Source organism: Nyctibius grandis, chromosome Z, assembly GCF_013368605.1.
Source record: "Nyctibius grandis isolate bNycGra1 chromosome Z, bNycGra1.pri, whole genome shotgun sequence".
NCBI classification, from domain to species: domain Eukaryota; kingdom Metazoa; phylum Chordata; class Aves; order Nyctibiiformes; family Nyctibiidae; genus Nyctibius; species Nyctibius grandis.
This window is the reverse complement of record NC_090695.1, coordinates 43,554,398-43,574,314: the sequence shown is the minus strand read 5'-3', so window position 1 is coordinate 43,574,314 and position 19,917 is coordinate 43,554,398. Positions and strand designations below refer to the sequence as shown.

Genomic DNA, 19,917 nt, shown 5'->3' with positions numbered 1-19,917 from the left:
AATGTGCTCACTTACTTCTGTACTTTTATCAGCTATGTAATCAGTACCTTAGAGCTGATGGTAGCTGAAGACTATATGATTGTCTACTTGAATGGAGCAACACCAAGGAGGAGGATGCCTGGACTGGGTTGGATGAAAAAATGTTACCAGATGATTGATCGACGGTAAGTAGTATTTTCCTTTCTGATCCACAGCCATTATTTTAAACATTTCTGTTACTCCTCTGTATGACAGTGTTCACTGTATGTAACCTTTCTGTATGTTTTGTGGGTTTTTGTTTTTTTAAGAAACCATTTCTTTTTTACTTAGATTACGGAAGAATTTGAAATCATTTATAATTGTTCATCCATCATGGTTTATCAGGACAATTCTGGCTGTGACACGACCTTTTATAAGGTATGTAGTCCTTAAGTATGTCCCTAAGAATACAGAAGCACCCTAAATCATCAAACATGGCTGTTAATCTTTCACTGAATAGTAGTCATTTTAGAGTTCATGTTGGGATTTTGACAGTTGAAGTTGACTTTCCTAAAGTGAGTAGAAAAAACCCCTTGATTTATATAAGTATTTAGTTGCAGACATCACAGCCATGGTATCGTAAACCTGTATGTGTATACAGAACTAGGAATTCAGTCCCTTAAAATTGTCTTTGTTCCAAAAGCTAAAAGGCATGTAGAAAAGGGGTCTGCATGTAATGATAATCATCTCATTAAAAAAAGTCCTGCCTACAGGGCAAGATTAAGCTACAGTTCTGGGTTTAAAAAAGATTAGTTGCTGCACATGCAAGAGGACTGCCAGCACCTTGAGCTGTTTCGATGTATAGGAGTCCCAGTTCCAAAAAAGGTTTTATGTCACCAAAAATAATGCTTTGATTAATAAAGAAGCAAAAAAATGTTGCAGACCCTGAAGACCCTTACAAGTTGTTGAAGAAGATGGGCAAGTATGCAGCTGAAATCCTGAGATCAGGGAGAGCAGACTGACAGGTGTGAGAAAGAGTTGCTTCAGGCAAGAGAAGCAGCATCAACTACAGAAGCCACACAGCAAATAACATACGTCATGACGGACCTCAGAGAGATCTGCTGCCAGGCTGCAGATGAGAACACAGGAGGTGTCTGTTGCAGAGTGCTCTGTCCTGACAGGGTGACATTGGGATGGGGAAGCACACAAGTTCTCCTATCGCTACCAAAGTGTGACAGGCAGGGTGACATAATGAAGCTGCTTCTTTCAGATGTGGTGTCTTCAATGCTAAGTAGAAAGTAACCATTAAAAATATCAGAGTAACAGGGAAATAATACTTGGAATTGTTAACAGTAATGATGGGGATTCACTGAGTTGCATTTGGTGTCTGAGATATTTCTGTTGGCATCCTATTTGCTCCCAGAGGAAAGGCAGGCAGTAAAATCTTAAAAAATCAAATATGCCATGTCTGTTTCTAATTCATTAGTCATTTATTCGGAATGACCATACTGAGCCATGGTGACTAGAGGTTTTGCATTGCCAAACAGGAGAAAAGGTTATCTCTAAATAGTTTGGCAAAGCAAATTAGCAGTACAAAACTAGACACAATAGAGAACAGTTAAAACTCTCCATTTCAGCCAAATAGATTAAGTCTGTGTGCAAGAAGAAAGTGAAGTGCAAATGGGAGCTGAAAAAAGGTGGGCAGGACATATGGCCAGTGTAACTTCTGTGCAAGATGACATAAGATACTTGAACCCTCAATGAGGACAGAAGAGCACTATGAGAAAGCTGAGTAAAAAACTCTTGGGAGGCATGAAAAGAGAGAGTCAATTCAGTAAAAAGCAATGTGAGGAGATAGAAATTTGGTTAGATTGAAGGCCGATGACTGTAGCTTAGTTTGCTAGCCCTGAGCTGTTCACCAAACCACTGACATGTACGGTGGGAATTTTAGAGTAAGAAATGAATTGTTCCCAAGGCAAGCAGAGATTTCAATGAGATAGCTAAACATGAGCCACCTAATTTGAATTCTGTGTCAGCTGAGATGCAGGACAAAACAGTAGGAATCAAGAAGGACCAGTTCTACCTCAAAAACTGGCAAGGTCATTCAGTGGAGTCTAGGACTCATCTTGACTGATAAACACTAAACAGTTGTCTGAATACAGAGGATGAAAGAACTAATGGTTGCAAAGATAGATCCTAGATACTCTTTATGGACCAGATATTCACAGTAGAGATAATCTTAGCGGTGTGAGGTAAGAAATTAGATTTCTAATAAAACAAGCGTCTGTGAAAGATATTGGGCGTTTGATGGAAATACTTAAATAATAGGAAGCTTACCACTATTGGCAGCACATCTCCCCTAAAGTCTGAAAGAAACAAGGGCTTCTTATTTTCGTCATGTATTTGAGATGCCCATACACAGATTCCCACATAAAGCAATTACTCAGAAATCAATCACTGTGGTGGAATTAGTGGACCCAGGAGTCTCGTCAAGTGGAAAAAATAACCCTTGAAAGATTTTTTTAATCTTTTTTTCTTCCCCCGCCCAGTCTTTAGAAGCTTCTGATTGTCTTGCAGGTTGCCAAGTTACTTCAGCTGCAGTTCAGATGATGGAGATGATGATTAACTTTTTGGATAAAATGCTAAGAATTATCTGTATGTTATCATGTATTTGACTGGACAATTCATGCATCTTAAAACGTGACCATTGGCCGACTCCAGTGTCTGTGCCTAGTGATGCTAATCTGGTACAGAGATAAATTAAAATGGATGAGTTTAAACAACTATTCACTGTACCTTCATGTATTCGTGTTTCAGTTGTCTCACTTTACCTTATTAGGAATATATGTGTGGTAAGGGAAGGGGCAGTAACCTGCTCAGAGATATTTCAGAGGCTTCATGTTGTCTGTTCATATCCCAAAATCAGCAGTAAATAGGAAGAACATGTTCTGTTTTTCACGGCCTAAGCTTAAGAACATTTATGGTCAACGAGCATTTGTCACTGTTACTGATGTTAGAAGACTATCTAAATACAACCAGAGCTGAATTTGGAAAATTGCTTTGTGAGTCAAATGAGAAAGATAGATTTCTCATAAGCTGATACATATCAAATAGTTCAGGTTAGACAAGTGAATAGCCTTATTTTTTTAAGTGTGTTTTCTGAACAATTTAGCCTTTTTCCAAGTGATCATTTCTCAAACACAATAAAGGATCATATAGCACAGCTGAAATAAACAAGGGAAGGATTTCCTCATGATAAGGCCCTGCAGTAAGAATAGAAACACACATACACAATCAGATCTGTACTCATCTAAACAAATGAGGAAGTTTAGTTTCATTATGTTTGATTGAGAATCAGTCTCAAATATAAATGCTAATTCATCATGATCACTTGATGTTAATTCATCATGACCACGTTAAGTGAATACTTCCCATCTCTTATATATAAGTATGCTGTAAGAGATTTGATTCTTTTCAGAATTTTAATACATCTCCTTTGAACTATAAAACTAATCGCATTGCCTAGCAGGTAGGCATTACAATTTATAATGTTGTCCTAAATACTGTGATTCAGCCTAAGCAAATAACAGCAGAAAGTCTAGGCTTGATTTCAGCATCACTAGAACTCAGGTATGCTCATGATCAATTGAACACTGTAATTGAAATATTAATTTAAAAATGCTTGATTATTTAATACATTAAATACATGCCTTCTCTCTTTTTTTTAATATATCATAAAAGATTTGGGGGGAAAGTCAGTTAACATGTTGTTTCTGTGTTTCAGCTCTAAGTTCAGCAGTAAGATACAGTACGTCAACACATTGGCGGAGCTTCGTGAGATGATTCCAATGGAATACGTGCACATACCAGACAGTATTGTCAAGTAAGTGATGTACCGTAAGCGTGTACTTGTTCTAATGGAAACTATTTCCACAAAGTAATAATAGCGTTTCAGAGTCTGTAAGAAAAACAGAAAGCCCCTTCCTGATATTGTTATAAATGCTTATGTTTGTTCCACAAAAATTCCACTGTCAAACTCAGAAGCAGGGAAACACTGTGATTGAAACACAAAACAAATACATATATATTCCTAGGGGAATCATCATTTATAGGAAGAGGAAGGTTTTGTACCGGACCAAATTATACTGCTGGTAAAATCAAGAAAAACTTTCGGGCTCAGAGTCCTTTCATCAACCCTATGACTATATAATCCAAATTGGAACAGACTGTTCACTCACTAATTGCAACCCAGAAGGAAAATAGGCAAAAAAGTTTAACCTTTCCACAGGTATCACCTATGCTATATTTTTCCACAACTTTTACCACTACTGAAGTAAAAGTGTTTTTAAGTTTTAGTCATACAGAGCTTTGAACTGAAACAAGAATTCAAAGATATCCTGTTCAATAGAAAACCACTGAAACTCCATAAGTTCACAATTCCTTATCTTATTGATTTTCGTGGCTTACCCCAGAACCACTGACAGACAGTGTCTGAGCTCTTGATTCTTATGTTTAAAGGTTTTTTTAAATGCAGGTATTTCTAAAGGAAATATATCTACTAAAAAAAAATGGTAGGAAGTTGATTTGAATTGCTCACCTCAGCTGGCTTTTTTTCAGACCTGAAAACAAAAACCTGAAATGGTATACAAAGACTGAAAACCTAAGAAATCAATAATGGTTTTCATGTGGGTCATTATTAAAAAGATATGCTCTTCAGGAATGATTTTTTTTTTAATTATTCTTTTTATCAAATGTCCTAGGTTTTGAACAGGCAAACATTCTGTACTAGAGAGTATTTTGATGAGTAAATACACAAGTATGTTTGTCTTTTCCTTATGGTTTGTCAGTGACTAGGTATGAAGAACACTTCTTTTGGAGCTGTCATAGATCTCTTCAACCCAGGCAGGAGTTTTCACACCTGCCTCACAGTAGTTGTGAAAGCAGCATAATTTCCTCATCGGGCTGGTGGTTGGTCCGATACTTGTGCTGTAATTCCAGGGAGCGAGTCGGAAGCTCAGTTCTTGCAGTGGCACTTGTAAAAATAATAAATTACAGTTGTGAAATCAGGAATCATAGGGACTTCCAATCATATTTATTTGCTGCTGTAACTTCTTGAGAGGTGGAGTGATGCTAAGAATGTGGAGCACAGAGGTTGTTGTTCATCTGATAAAGAAATGTCCAGAATGTTTTAACATCCCTAAAATTGTTTCATCTTTCCTCCATCCTTTCCTCCTTCCCTCCCTTCCTCTTTTGATTCCTGTAAACATTTTAGTTTCTGATAGTTCTCTTTGATACAGACCTTAATCTGATAATTCAGTGTGTTTCTCAGTTTCTAGTGTTACACTGTAGCAGTACACACATCTGTGTTACACACATCTTTTCTTCCCTGTAGGAAGTCCATTCACCTCTCAGACCAAAGGTGAAACAATCACAGCACCAATACCAAAGAAACTTTAGGACTTAGAGCTTAAGAAATTTTAGGGAACTGCCTGCCTCCTGTCATCAGCAGCCAGATGAGAGATCATGATTTTGCTGAAAAAAATCAAAAAGTGACAAGTGTGCCCATTGGTGGCAAGCATTTTCAAGCTGTCATGATATGAAAATTTAGTGGGTTTGTGCATTCAAGGCACTGTGAGTGGTTATACCCATGCCACAGGGAGAACAGTGTTCAGCTGATAGCTTCCCTTCTGCTGCAAATTGAGAAAGATTCCTGTAGCAAAATAAAATAAAATTCAGCTTTCAGCTTCATAATTGCTCCACTGGCAAGAACAGAAATACCACTATGGTCATGATGTATCCCACCTGTAGAAAGTGCATAGGGTTATGCCAGGATTTGGGTTGTGTGGTTGTTTGGTAGTTTTTATGGAAGTGGGGTACAATATGCCTGCTGTATCATATGAACTTGTACATCTTTTCTCTTCCTTCACCCGCTCTTACCTTGTAAGGTATGATGAAGAGAAGTGTATTAAGAGAAGAATGAGGTAAAACTTGCTTTCTAGCCCATGCTGCTGCTTATATTGGAGTGAACCTGTGTGATAGCCTTTCACCTGCAGGCGACCTCAACAGCTGAATGAGAGAGGACTTGCAGTGCTGTGGAATCTTGCTTTCCCTTTCAAGCTGTTGAGATCAGCCTCCCTTGCAAATAAAACTTACTCAACTGTAAGTGTCCTTGACTTGGCCCAGGCTGCAGCTAGTTTAATACTATCTGATAGAGCAACTGAACGCTTCCAGCTCTGTCCACTGGGCGTGCCACAGATCCTGGCTGCTTTTATGTTTCTGCCTCCAAATGAGCTAAATAAGGAGTTACAAATAAAGGTAGGTTGAGCACAAGGATAAATGGTATCATATTGAACTGAAGAGCTTTAGGGTCAGTGCAATAATACTGGGTGCCTATTTTAGAAGCACGTTCTATGTTTGTTCTTGCTCTGCTATTGCTTTGCTTCTCTCTTATGCTCTGCTTGCTTCTTTGTTTCTTTATATCAATAACTTTTACTCAATGCAGACTGGATGAAGAGCTGAGGGAAACTTCAGAAACAGCTAAGTAAGATAGCGTTCAGCCCAATGCTGCCTTTATATTCACTTGGTTCACAGGAGTGGATTGAATGCAGTAGTACATTACGTGTTTGGTACAGCAATCAGCTCGTAGTTTCAGTTACTGTGTAAGTTGCCACATTTGTGAATTGACTTCCCCTCTCACTGTAAGCAGCCTGCTTTTGTACCTTTGGGTCTCAGTAAGAAATAATCATACCCTTACGCTATAAAAAAACATCTTTGCCATTTTTTGATGATTGTTTCCATAGTCATGGGGAGGACTGAAATCACTTTTTTACTCCATTAGAATGGTTCATTAAACATTTTCTACCCTTCACCCATTATGTCACAGAATCATAGAATCAACCAGGTTGGAAGAGACCTCAGGGATCGAGTCCAACCACTGCCCTGACACCACCCTGTCGACTAGACCATGGCACTAAGTGCCATGTCCAGTCTTTTCTTAAACACATCCAGAGATGGTGACTCCACCACCTCCCTGGGCAGCCCATTCCAATGTCTAATAACCCTTTCTGAAAAGAAATGCTTCCTAATGTCCAACCTGAACCTCCCCTGGCGAAGCTTGAGGCTATGTCCTCTTGTCCTATCGCTAGCTGCCCGGGAGAAGAGGTGAACTCCCACTTCACTACAACCTCCCTTCAGGTGGTTGTAGACTGCAATAAGGTCACCTCGGAGCCTCCTCTTCTCCAGGCTAAACAACTCCAGCTCCCTCAGCTGTTCCTCGTAGGTCAGACCCTCCAGACCCTTCACCAGCTTGGTCGCCCTCCTCTGGGCTCGCTCCAACACCTCAACATCTTTCTTGAAGTGCGGGGCCCAGAACCGGACACAGTACTCAAGGTGCGGCCTCACCAGTGCCGAGTACAGAGGGACGATCACTTCCCTAGACCGGCTGGCTACACTATTCCTAAGAGAGGCCAGGACGCCATTGGCCTTCTTGGCCACCTGGGCACACTGCTGGCTCATGTTTAGCCGGCTGTCGATCAGCACCCCCAGGTCTCTTTCCGCCGGGCCGCTTTCTAGCCACTCTTCCCCCAGCCTGTAGCGCTGCATGGGGTTGTTGTGGCCAAAGTGTAAGACTCGGCACTTGTTCTTGTTGAACCTCATGCCGTTGGTCTCGGCCCATCTATCTAACCTGTCCAGATCCCTCTGTAGGGCCTTCCTACCCTCCAGCAGATCGACACTGCCACCCATCTTGGTGTCATCTGCAAATTTGCTGAGGGTGCACTCAATCCCTACGTCTAGATGATCTATAAAGATATTGAACAGCACCGGCCCCAGAACTGAGCCCTGGGGAACACCGCTAGTGACTGGCTGCCAGTTGGACTTTGCCCCATTCACCACCACTCTCTGGGCTCGGCCATCCAGCCAGTTTTTAACACATTTAAGAGTCCACCCATCCAAGCCCCGGGCAGCCAGTTTGTCTAGGAGGATGCTGTGGGAGACAGTGTCGAATGCCTTACTGAAGTCTAGATAGACTACATCCACAGCCCTGCCCTCATCTCCTAAGCGGGTCACTTGGTCATAGAAGGAGATCAGGTTGGTCAAGCAGGACCTGCCTTTCATGAATCCATGTTGGCTGGCCCCGATGCCCCGATTGTCCTGCATGTGCTGTGTAATGGCACTCAGGATGATCTGTTCCATCACCTTGCCTGGCACCGAGGTCAGGCTGACAGGCCTATAGTTCCCTGGATCATCCTTCCGACCCTTCTTGTAGATGGGCGTTACATTTGCTAATTTCCAGTCAGCTGGACCTTCTCCAGTTAACCAGGACTGCCGGTAGATAATCAAGAGTGGTTTGGCAAGTTCATTTGCCAGTTCCTTCATTACTCTGGGGTGAATCCCATCCGGGCCCATAGCCTTGTGGGTGTCCAACTGGCACAGCAGGTCACTAACCGTCTCCTCCTGGATTACGGGAGGCTCACACAGCCCCCCGTCCCTAACTTCAGGCTCTGGGGGCTGAGTCTCCTGAGGACAACCGATCTTAACATTAAAGACCGAGGCAAAGAAGGCATTGAGCACCTCTGCCTTTTCCTCGTCCCCTGACACTACACTACCCTCCTCATTCAGCAAGTGGTGGAGGCTCTCCTTGACCCTCCTTTTGCTGTTGATGTATTTGTAAAAGCTTTTTTTGTTATCTTTGACTGTAGCAGCCAAATCAAGCTCTAATTGAGCTTTGGCCCTTATAATCTTCTCCCTACACGACCTGGCCACGTCCCTATAGACCTCCCCAGTTACCTGACCCTTCTTCCAGAGCAAATAGGCTCTCTTTTTTTCCTTAAGTCAGAAGATTAATAAAGTTTTTAGGAGGTAGTCCTTATTAAAAATTATTTTTTACAATTTACTAAGTTAGGGATAGCTATTCTCAGTTAAGGTAGTTAGGTAACTTTTCCTGTCTTTCCAGTGTTGGTTGGATGGACTGGTGGATTAATACTTGATAATATTGTATTATCTATGGTCACTTAATAAATCAGTGTCAGCTGATGATGAGATACTTTAAACTGGTAACTCTGTGCTTTGACTTTAACATACTGAGGCAGAGTGGTGTAGAGTACCATAGAAATCCTTAACTGGAAGAACACAATCCTTGACTCACTGAGCAGAGCTTAGAAACTATCTAGCGCCCTTTCTTCACGTGTATGTCGTACGCAAGATTCCAGAGAAGGGCCCTGTGTCTGTTGGTTCTAGTATGACATATTCACGGTGGTTTTTGTAACCAAAGATTTTTTGGTGTTTCTTTTCAGTCTCCTTCCTTTAGCTTAAGCATTTCAAAATTTTCACCGTACTACTCTCTGTATTTTTTCTGAATTTTCTTCTTTTGCAGTACACGTTTTCCTCCAGTTCTCCTGAGATTAGCTTTTAAAACAGCCACTTTTAAAACATACCGAAAACACTGGTCACTGTTTTTTTTATTCTAGCAGTCAGACTGCCTCAGAAGCCATTTGCATAAGTAGTTGTCTGATACCACCTGAATGTTTTGTTAAAAAAAAAAAGAGGCCCACCAAACCTTGAAATGCAACTTCTATCCTTTCTATTCAAACATTTTCAAATGCATTGTGATATATGACAATGAAAACTCTGTGGAAGAAAGCTGCTTTCTTGTTACTCCTTTCATTTAAGAGGGTGCAGGCTGCAGCATAACAAGTGAAAGGGGAACTAAATATTCATATGAGACATCACTGATATTGTTACTGTTGGATGTATGAAATCACTGTAGTGCATTTCCCTTCCCCAACCTAAAGAAATAGCTTATAAATTTATTACTCAGACTAATTTGTGTTGCAGGCACTAAGCTCACTACACTCCTATCAATAACATTTGTGTGTTTGTGCCGTCAAAGATACTTACTACAGTTAGTTATTACATCCCCCGACTCTGATGTCATATTTAAAAAGAGAAAGAAATAAACAGAGAAGAAACGTTTACTACTACCTCTTTTTCCTTTTACCCAGAACTAGCTGCCTCTCAAATGATCCAGAAATGACTTCAGTGGAGCAGGAGTAAGAATTCATGCCTAATACCATCATTACATTTTAACATTATTTTACAATCACACTGCTAGGAACTGAGGCTGGGTAGACTCCATAAAGCTTTTTGGAGACCTAAATGCTTTTATAGTTGTTTTCAGGAACTTGATTCAACATATGCAAGCAGAAAAAGCACTGAAGATAAGTTTTATCGTATTTGCATTGCAGATGTGTTTGAAGTGTCCTCGACCATTTCCAAGCAGAGACAGAGAATTCTTAGCCTGAGGATATTCAGGTTAAGTTATGTGAAAAACAGATAGAAAAAGTGCAATATGATCAGAGTGAAGATAGTCCCATGCATTATCCTCAATTAAACGTAAAGTGGTAAACTAGCCATTCTCATTCAGAGATTTAAAAGTCTTAATATTATACTTTGATTTCTTGGTGTCTTCCTTCTCTTTGCTTTTTGTGCTTCTCAGCTTCTTTCACAGTTATTTCCCTGACTGAATCTCCAGTATATTTATGTCTCTTCCTTTCAAAGCTGGACTGGTTCCCTTGGAAATGGGACTGTGTCAGTCCTCTGGCATGCTGTTCCTCTGTCTGATACCATGGCTGAAGTATGCCAATGGAAAAGCCTGCACTGCTCTAACTGTGCATCAGTGAGGGTGTGTGTAGCTGCAATGTGTAACACAAGCACTAACAGTTCATTGCTAGAATACCATGTCAGGAGAACTAGCCATTGCAGCAGTGTGTGTATTCCTGGCCAGAGTGTACAGGGGAGGAGTGACTGGGGACTTTGCTGTCCCTACCCATCTGACTGGTACATAGATATACACTGGTATCTCACACTGGAATATTGTTCAGGAAATAGCATGTAGGAAACCTGACTCCTCAGTAAAAGATTCCATCAATAACATGAGTATTAATAAGCAGGCAAATAATTCGAAATACAGCAGCGAACAGATGCATAAATAAAATGGAGTTTTTCTTGTCACTTTTTTTAAAATAATATTGTACTCTAGTAAATTATCACAGTATTATACCTGATAGGTAGGTTAGAACCATAAGCTAAATTCCTGATTCCTAGAGCAGTTGACATAAAACCTCTGAGCATCTTTTTTTTTTTCTCATACACTGTTTATTCTGTAATGAGTCAATATGAGAAGTGCTTTTTTAGAGTATGAGAACAGAAAATAAATAACCTGTTAAAGGCTATTTATTTATGATTTTCGCCTTTTTGTGGCTTGAACAATTTTCCTGTTTTTTCTCAAAAGAGAAGCTGGGAAGCAAAAAGCAATATGAGAAAAGAATTTATATTTAGCTTAAATAAATATAGTTGAGGCCAAATTAATGTTAATTCCTGCTATTTATTTTCTCTGCATAAATATGAATATGTCTTCAGAAGTGGCAATAATTTTCCTGTGGTCATACCTCGCATTTCTATTGTCATTTTTTCAGGAAACAGGATTTCCCATGTAAATGCCCCCACAATGATAATGGCAGTTTTACACAGACTTTTATTCTGCATGGTTTCTGCTGAAATGTCTCTGGAGTCTGCCCAGCTCTTAGTTTGCTTCTGTTGTCTTTTTCATATCTATTCCAAAGGCTTTTGTCTATCATCATCCTCTGTTGTGTTCTATTTTGTTCAACTTCTTGCGCTTCCTCATGACTTTAAAAAAAAAAATCATTATGAAATAATTTACAGTGAAGAACCCTGTGTGTTCTGTAACAGTTAATAAATATTGAGGGAGCTTTAAATAATTATGTATTCTGTGAGGAAAATTGTATTTTTATGCAATGTTTATGATGGCAACTTATTCTAAGGAATGCTTCTAAAGTATTTGATGACAAAGCTTTGTACTAAATGGTAAAAACGTACTCCTAGAAACATATTTAGGGGGACCCATATATTGCCACACTGTGGTGTCAGTCCACCAGTGGATCCTTCCATGTCTGGTGTCTACTTCAGATTGGAACTGAGAGGAATGTAGTTCTAAATGTCCATAAAACAGTAACAGGTCTTATTAAGGTGTATATTTTCCATATGTAGTAGACAGGATGTGTGTAAATTATCTGACACCAACGTATTTAAGTAAATGAGAGATAAGGATGCTCAGCGCTTTGTGGGAGCTCAGGACTGGGGAAATGACTAGCCACATGTTTCATAGCACTGATTTCTCTTCTTTTTGTTGTTCTTTTGTGTTTGTTTTTTTGTCTTTAATATATAGCATTGACATGACCCTGAAATAAAAAGCATTGCTGCCAGGCATTTGAAGAGGGTTCGCTTGGATTTTCCTCACCCAGACACCCGTGACCATGGTATACAATAGGCAATTTGGGTTAATTTTGTCTGTGTTATGATTTTTCTGTGTTATTCAGAAATTCAAGAAGACCAAAAGGGCCAATCCTGTTGCCATGGAAAAAGCAGAATTTTGGGCTTGGTTATCTGTGTTGTTTTCAGAAATAGAGCTTCCATTAAGAAAGCTACATCATCTAGCATTGGTTTCTATGTGTGTGTGCAGTTTCTCTTTAAAAGGATACCATTATACCAACAGTGCGCCTCATGAACTAGTCAATGAGGATGTGGATTTTTGTTTCATTTTTGTCTTCAGCATATTAATGTTTATGCATAGCTGAACAGAATAGTTATTGTTACAATAAATGTTAGTTTTGTTGTGTCACAGAGCAGCAGCAAATTTATTATTTAAAAATAATTCTAGAAATGATGCAGGACTTCCTTGAATTCTGTTTCTTCCTGTCTGAAAAGTCTTTCCATGTTCATTTAACCCTAATGACTTTTTTATTCGGTCACAGAAAAGACTGATATACTAAAAAAATAATAATTAGTCATGAAACAGACTTCACAGAGGACAAACGAGTAACTGAAATTAATTTTAATAATTTAGTTTACTATCTTTATTTTAGGGATAGTTTTTATAGAAGCAGCTAATCCTGTACATGATTGTCGTATATTCTAAAAGCCTTGGAGCATTAATTTGTTATTGTTGTTTTTTAAATCTATTTTTTCCAGAACTTTTTCTTTTAAGTTATGAGTCTTCAAATAGTGTTCTAATTCCAATTGTGAAGGTTATTAATGCTATGAATATGTAACAAATACTTAGTATTTCCTACTAACAACTGAAGGTTATAGATCTACAGGTGGGAGTCAGACTCATTTGTTAGGAATAGATGTCAAAGTATTATTCAAAGTGTATCTAATATAAAAAAAAAGGTATTACAATGCAGTTTATTGTCTGTGTCGCAGAACACAGCAGTAAAAACATGAAAAAGAAAAAAACCCTAAGCATTTCTTGTTTGCTGCTGTCCTCTGTTTTGACACAAAAGACGTTGCAGTGTGAGTCCTCATATTCACTGGAAAATAACTGCAGTCTCTCAGACCATTCTTTTGCAAGAGACTGCAAATTAATTGTCGATTGAATTCCACTTGTCTGCTTTAAAAAGACAAGAGTCAAGAATATGACTAATGCTTTCTTTTCCCCTAAAGAACACGTGCATGCGCTTTCAAAACCTGCTGACTCACCTGTCTTTTGGGATGTCCTAACAGAAGTAACAGTGTTATGCACCCTCTGAAATTTTATCTTCAAGAGATTCTCATATGCCCTGGAATTACATCTGTGGATTCTCTACTTTGTCTGTAAATAAGTCCTCAGGCATTACAATTCAAGATAATTTGCACCATGTTCTTATGTGTGCACTAACGCCAGTCCTGCTTCCAGTCCAGAATTATTAATTAAAGAGAAGACAAGCAAAAGTTTTCTTGGGAAGTACAGTATAAGCAAAAGGCAGGACAGCATGAGCCTTGATTTTTCAGTAAGATCTAAACTGAGAGTGAAAACTATATTTTGTCCTTCATTTAAAAGATCGATATTTTTGTTCTGTGTTTTGCACATTTCCATCCCTGTCAATTTGTACCTTGTATTTGCAAGGTAGTCTGCAGGCAAGGAAGCAAGCACCCATCATTGTGTGCGCAGTTGTTCAGCTACAGTAATGAAGATTGACAAAATTGTCAGAAAGGCAAGAACTTGCCAAATGCTTTCTTATCTGCCATCATCAAAAACTGAAATATCTGCCCCTCTGCAGTCCTTGCTCTGTACTGACAGGTGGTGCATTGTATCTCTGTCAGACTAGCTAGCCTGCTGCGTTGCATCCTTCTGTCAGTTCCTGTGACTTTTCACAGAGGAAGGGCCTAATCCTGCTGACCATTGTTGCTGCTCTATAACCTTGCCCTAAATTAGAATCTGGTAGTTTCCAGTGTTTCTCAGATATTTGAACCTTGGCTTGTGTCTGCCTTATAAAAGTGCTGTCACTTAGTATATTGGGGATAATGTATTATGTACAGATTAATATTTGTATTAACTTCCAGATGCTAATTAAGCTTCACCTAGATCTAAACTATTAAAAGCATTTAGTAGCATGAAGTCACATCTTCTGTAGACCTGTAGTTCAAGCCACCTAGAAGGAGCCAGATGACTTGTGTTATGCTATAGGTGAAAGAAGTGTTTGCTAAAGAAGTTCATGACAAAGCAGAGGTTCAGCAGAAATCTTTACAAGCTAAGTGCAATGTAAGAGATTTGTGGTCTTAGTAGTGGATGTCAGCTCAGAAGTGAGTTTAAATCTAAAGGCTTTGTGTGAAATTACTAAACAGCAAAGCTATACATGAATTAATGTGATTAATGTGGGTGGACTAATAGTGGCTGCCTAAGACGGAGGGAATTTGTTTAAGCCAAACATCACATTAAAACAAACCAGGGGATCAATGTGATGTTGCAAAAATGATTGCAAGATCAAGATGTGGTTATCTTTGCTTAATATATTTTGAAAAGTTTTTAATGTTATGATATGGCAATTCTATATTATACTAACAATAATTATCAATATTAATAAATCAGTAGTTTGTTGAAAGAGGAATATAGTACATATAATTTCACAGATATAATCTTTTATATATGGATTTTTTCTACTGTGTATCAGAGTGCTCAGATAAAATGTAAATTAATAGTTGCAATTTTTTTTTTGTTAAAAGACCTCTGCTGACTTAAATTATAGATTAAGCAATACAAGGATATCTAATATCATTGTATGCGTATATATACATATGAATCAGAAATAAAGAACTGCAGCCCACCACCGGAAGTATTTCCTTTCAGCTCCAAGGTTTTTTTTATTCCCTGGGTGCATGGAAACACTTGACCATTTCAAATCACAGTTCATTGCATAGTTATAAATATAAATATTTTTTCTTTTCATTCCCTACCTGTCCTTCCAAAAATTGAAACTGAGTCAATTCCGTGTCTCACGATGTTACTCTCCACCTTCATGTATTCAAATCCTTGCTTTGCTGATACCAGCACTATTGTTCCTGAAAGAAAGCAGGAGGAGCTCTTCAAATTGCTCTCTTAATTTGTGTCTGTGCTGTTATCTAAAAATCAAATGCATAGATAATCTCACTCCATCTCATAAGGTAGGCAGAAAACAGAAGCTACGGGACAGAAATAGACTGACCGTGAAACCAGCCTGAGCAGTTCAACAACCTTATTGACTGCAGTGAAGGAAGGAGTCAGAGCTGGTGGATGTTCAGTCCTCTTACCTATCTGGTACCATGTGCCCACTCCTGTCCCAATCTACATCAACATCAAATGGGTCAATTTATACTGCCAGTACTTTAAGTAAACCTGGCTGACTTTTGGACAGCTAACCTGGAGCATTTGCCAGTGAGGCACCAAATACTAAAAGGGGGTAACCTGTGGCTTCTTAATGCCACCCACCTGCAAGCAACTCTATGAATACTCCTAGACCTTTTCAGTGCAAAGTCAAAGAAGTTAGATTAAACTAACCTGTCATCCTTGTTGAAAATAGTCTCCTTGACTTTTGATAGATTTGAAGATTTATCAGGTTGATAATTTAAGGCCTAAATTGGGCCTCAGAAGCAGACTTAGTTGTCGCCACGTCATATAAAAGAAGTGCTGCTAGATTTCAGGAATCTTAAATTGTGTTTTGGTTTTGATTATCTTTCTCCAGGTCCTTCCAATATAATTTAATTACAGTTTAAATGTTTTGTTGGCAGTTGATCTCTGGTGTGCGGTAATATGGGATCCCTTATACCCTAAATCTCAGGGGATGGAATGGCTGCTTTTGTGTCCAGCTATAATGCTGTAGCTGGGAGAGCTGTGGGTCATTCTAATACCATCAGTTGTCGTAACGAGAGCTCAGATATTTTCTCTTCCTTACCTTCTGTGTGCTTCACCACCTGGCAATTATAGCAGCCTTCCAGTACCTGAAGGGGCCTACAGGAAAGCGGGAGAGGGACTTTTTACAAGGGCATGTAGTGACAGGACAAGGGGGAATGGTTTTAAACTGAAAGAGGGTAGATTTAGATTAGATATTAGGGAGAAATTCTTTCCTGTGAGGGTGGTGAGACACTGGCCCAGGTTGCCCAGAGAAGCTGTGGATATCCCCTCCCTGGCAGTGTTTAAGGGCAGGCTGGATAGGGCTTTGAGCAACCTGGTCTAGTGGAAAGGTGTCCCTGCCTGTGGCAGTGGGGTTGGAATCCAATGATCTTTAAGGCCGCTTCCAACCCAAACCATTCTATGATTCTATGTCTTCCAGTAATTTGACTAATGTTTTCAGAGTGCTGATTAATGGCTTTTGTAGCTGGGAACACTGGTACAATATACACAGCTATTTATACAAGGAGAAGCTGAAAATGCAGGTAAGTAGTAACACAGAAGCCTTATTTTCTAAAAAGAAAATCCTAGTATATTAACTGTTGACATCTTTGTGTTCTCTGGTAGTCTCCAAGTAGTCCATGTTGTGAACATTTGGCACATCTTAACATTTTTCTCAAGAAAAAAGGTGTAAAAAGGTGTAAAAGTACTTAAACTGTATGTTCTGCTTATTTGCTGTTTCTTCAGGAGTGGAAAAAAAAAGAGATTTTCTTTTCTTACAGGTTTTCAGTGGAGGGTTGTCATGAAATAAGTTTCAGCACAGTTCAGTGGTATGAAATAAAGTATATCAGCTGAAAGGGAAATTCATTGCCATGCAGTAAGTTAACATCATCACTTGTTTTCCGACTGTGTTAGTTTTCTGCCTCCTCGCTTCTCCAAGATTTATATTCCTGTTAGCTTAGTCTTTAGAGCTAAAGGTTGATGACCTGGATTGTTTTCTGTATGGGAGAACTTGCTTAACAAGCTGAATGCAAGATATTATGAAAGGAGACCATATTTATTTACAAAATCTTGAAGTAAGTTGATCCCACCTGCTCACACGCCTCCTCTCATAGGCTTCATTCACTCACACTGTCACACCCACATGCTGAAAAGCACCAGGACAAGTATTGCCAGGGTGGCCTTACCATGAGCAGTTGTTGGCAGCACAAAGGACAAGAGCTGCTGGCTACCAAGTACTCATCATGTTCCTGGTCTTTTTCATTGCAGACAGCAAGCTAGTTTTTGTGAGGATTTTGAGTCCTTCATATAATTTAGGAGTCAGTAGCTATAATTGCATGGTCCTTTGCTTTAGAGTCAAGCTTCCTTCAGTCTCATAAATCTGAGGCCACTGTTTTGCCTTTGTTTGAAGCATATGTTTGTTCTCTTGGCAAGTTATCACATGCATCGCCCTGTACGTCATATACTGTAGCCTTTTTGCCACCCTGCTGGTGTTAGGTGGCAGGGTCTCCCACTGGCCCTACTCTGGCCTTCTCAGAGTACAGGTCTTATGGTCCTGACATAAAAAACAGATTCCTCGATTTTACTGCTGGGTCAGTGTCCTGGAAAGTCTGTCCTGGAAATGTTACTCTTTGTTATTGGTCCTTGCTGTTCTTTTAACCCTTCTTCTGTTGTTTTTCCCACTGTGTTCACACACATCCACACATTTGCTTTCATGTGGCATTTGTACTCATCTCATTTGTTCAGTTACAAATTTCTACAGCTTTGCAGGACAAAGAACCGCAGTTATGCTGTAGTTGGCAAGTCAGGAAGGTGCTGTTGGCAGAGCCGTTGGGACTCATCACTGTGTGTTAGAATAACTACAGAAAAAATAAAGGAAATCTAGTTTTCTTAATGAAATAAAGTATTAAAGATTCTTTAAGTGTAAGTACAAACACAGAGTTGGGAAGTAGTCCCATGTTATTATGAGTCAGATGGTAGTTTGGAAGTTTTTGGATTAAATGAAAATCTCATTTTTGAAATTAATTTGAAAAGTTAGAATGGTTTGGGTTGGAAGGGACCTTTAAAGATCATCTAGCCCAACCCCCACTCTCGTCCTCTTGAGTGGTCAGATATTTAAGATGCAAAAGGTAAATGCTTCTAAAGAAAGCAAATAAATGACTTCCTTACCATTTTCTCTGACATAAGTGTGTGATGGATGGGTTTTTTTAGATCCACCTGATTTTGGTGTGTTTCTTCTGCCCTCTGAAGCCCTTGAGCTGGTAAAATTCCATCCTCTAAAATTTAAACTTGTTACCGTTGAAGGCTTGTGACAGTGCCGGTGGTCTATTTTGTTAGAAATACAAAATCTACAAACAAGGATTTTCAAGTTTGTGGTATAATCTTTTGCAATTTTTGAGTGTTAGAAGTGCCCCTCAATTTCCTACTAGTGCCACTAGTGGGAATAGAAAACAGATCCCAGATTGTGTTAGCTGTGTAGCCATATATAGTTATTTCTGGAGACAAGAGGGGTGTCCCTGTATTACCTGGCACAGCATTCACTGTCCCTTTCCTCCAGTGATACAACCCCTCTAGCACCCTGTTCCTGTGGCAAAATACAGCTACCCTGCAGGCAGATGGTGACAATTAACCAGGTGTTTATAAAGCTTTAAAACAAGAGCCTAAATTCATGAGGGAGCTCATAAATCCCTTAGATGTATGGGGAACTTACCAAGGGCTTTAGACCACTGCATTGTTACTGTAAGCATTTCATTTTTTCTAATCCTTTCTTTGATGCAGGCTTGCCCTTTAATGCTGCTTTTTCCCCCATGGGCTTACTTTCTGTACATCAGCACTTGAAGTAGGCAGAGGTAAATGTTTATGACTTAGGTGTTTTGTTGGAGCTTGTTCTAGTTTCTAAACAACAGCTACTGGTCTGCCATCCAGCTGGTTGATCTTTCTTGATTCCTGTTATTCATTTTCACATCTTGTCGTGTGCCAAATACCACCATCTTTTCATTTTAACCAGTAGCTTTGTGGAAGTGGAAAAAAAAAGGAAAAAAAAAAAAGAACCAAAAAAACCCCTTTATTGAAGAAAGCATTTAACTTTCCAGGTCTGCAGTTAGAAAAAAATGAAAAAATTGCAGTCATGGTTTATAGATAATTTAACTTTCATTTAAAAATTGCTTCTTGGTAGAAGGCAATATCTAGTGAAGAACAAGTTATTACCTAGTGTACTTGTAGATGCTGTTCTGTATGATTATCTGACTATGCTCAGGGGAGCATGGGCTGTTACTGTTTGCACTGTTTTGTTTTACAGTTCTGCAATCTTTGCCTTGATAAATGCTCAACTACTACAGAATACAAACTCTCACCCAAATAAATTATTTCCCAAAGCTACTGAAGTTCTCTTTAAAAATCATGTACTTGGTTCTTACAGTTATTTTTCCTAGAAATATCCACCCATTTAAGAAGAGATGACCACTTGCTGCTTGCACAGAGTGACTTCTCTCAACAGTCCCTCTAGTGACTCTCTGGGTTTGTCAGTTCAGAGGAAGCAATGAAGTTGGCTGGGATGAGCTCTTGCCAAATTCGAGAGCCTGAAACGAAGTGCAGCTTGAGCTTGCTGCCTCTTGTTTCTTCATCTTTGCTTTCCTCAACTTAAGACAACCCTATTAAATGCAGTTTTATGGAAGTACGGAAGAACACCTCTCAAAGCTTATAGTACATAATAGTACATTTAAATGTGTGGACTGGTATAGGCTTTTTGCTGTATCTTT

The 19,917-nt window shown here is 39.3% G+C and overlaps 1 protein-coding gene across 5 annotated transcripts in view; it reads left to right on the top strand.

Annotated features, from left to right (window-relative positions):
• The window catches only part of PRUNE2 (prune homolog 2 with BCH domain), a 155,581-nt gene extending 140,686 nt beyond the window's left edge, over positions 1–14,895 (top strand). For 2 of the 5 annotated variants that reach the window (XM_068423011.1, XM_068423012.1), the window contains 7 exons: positions 33–164; positions 310–396; positions 3,743–3,841; positions 5,904–5,939; positions 6,461–6,499; positions 9,960–10,007; positions 12,203–14,895. In XM_068423011.1, coding sequence (XP_068279112.1) covers positions 33–164; positions 310–396; positions 3,743–3,841; positions 5,904–5,939; positions 6,461–6,499; positions 9,960–10,007; positions 12,203–12,224 — 463 coding nt within the window. In that variant the 3' untranslated portion in view covers positions 12,225–14,895. The remainder of the gene's footprint in view (positions 1–32; positions 165–309; positions 397–3,742; positions 3,842–5,903; positions 5,940–6,460; positions 6,500–9,959; positions 10,008–12,202) is intronic. The other 3 variants (XM_068423014.1, XM_068423013.1, XM_068423015.1) reach the window with 2 other exon arrangements.
• The last annotated feature ends 5,022 nt before the right edge of the window (positions 14,896–19,917 follow it).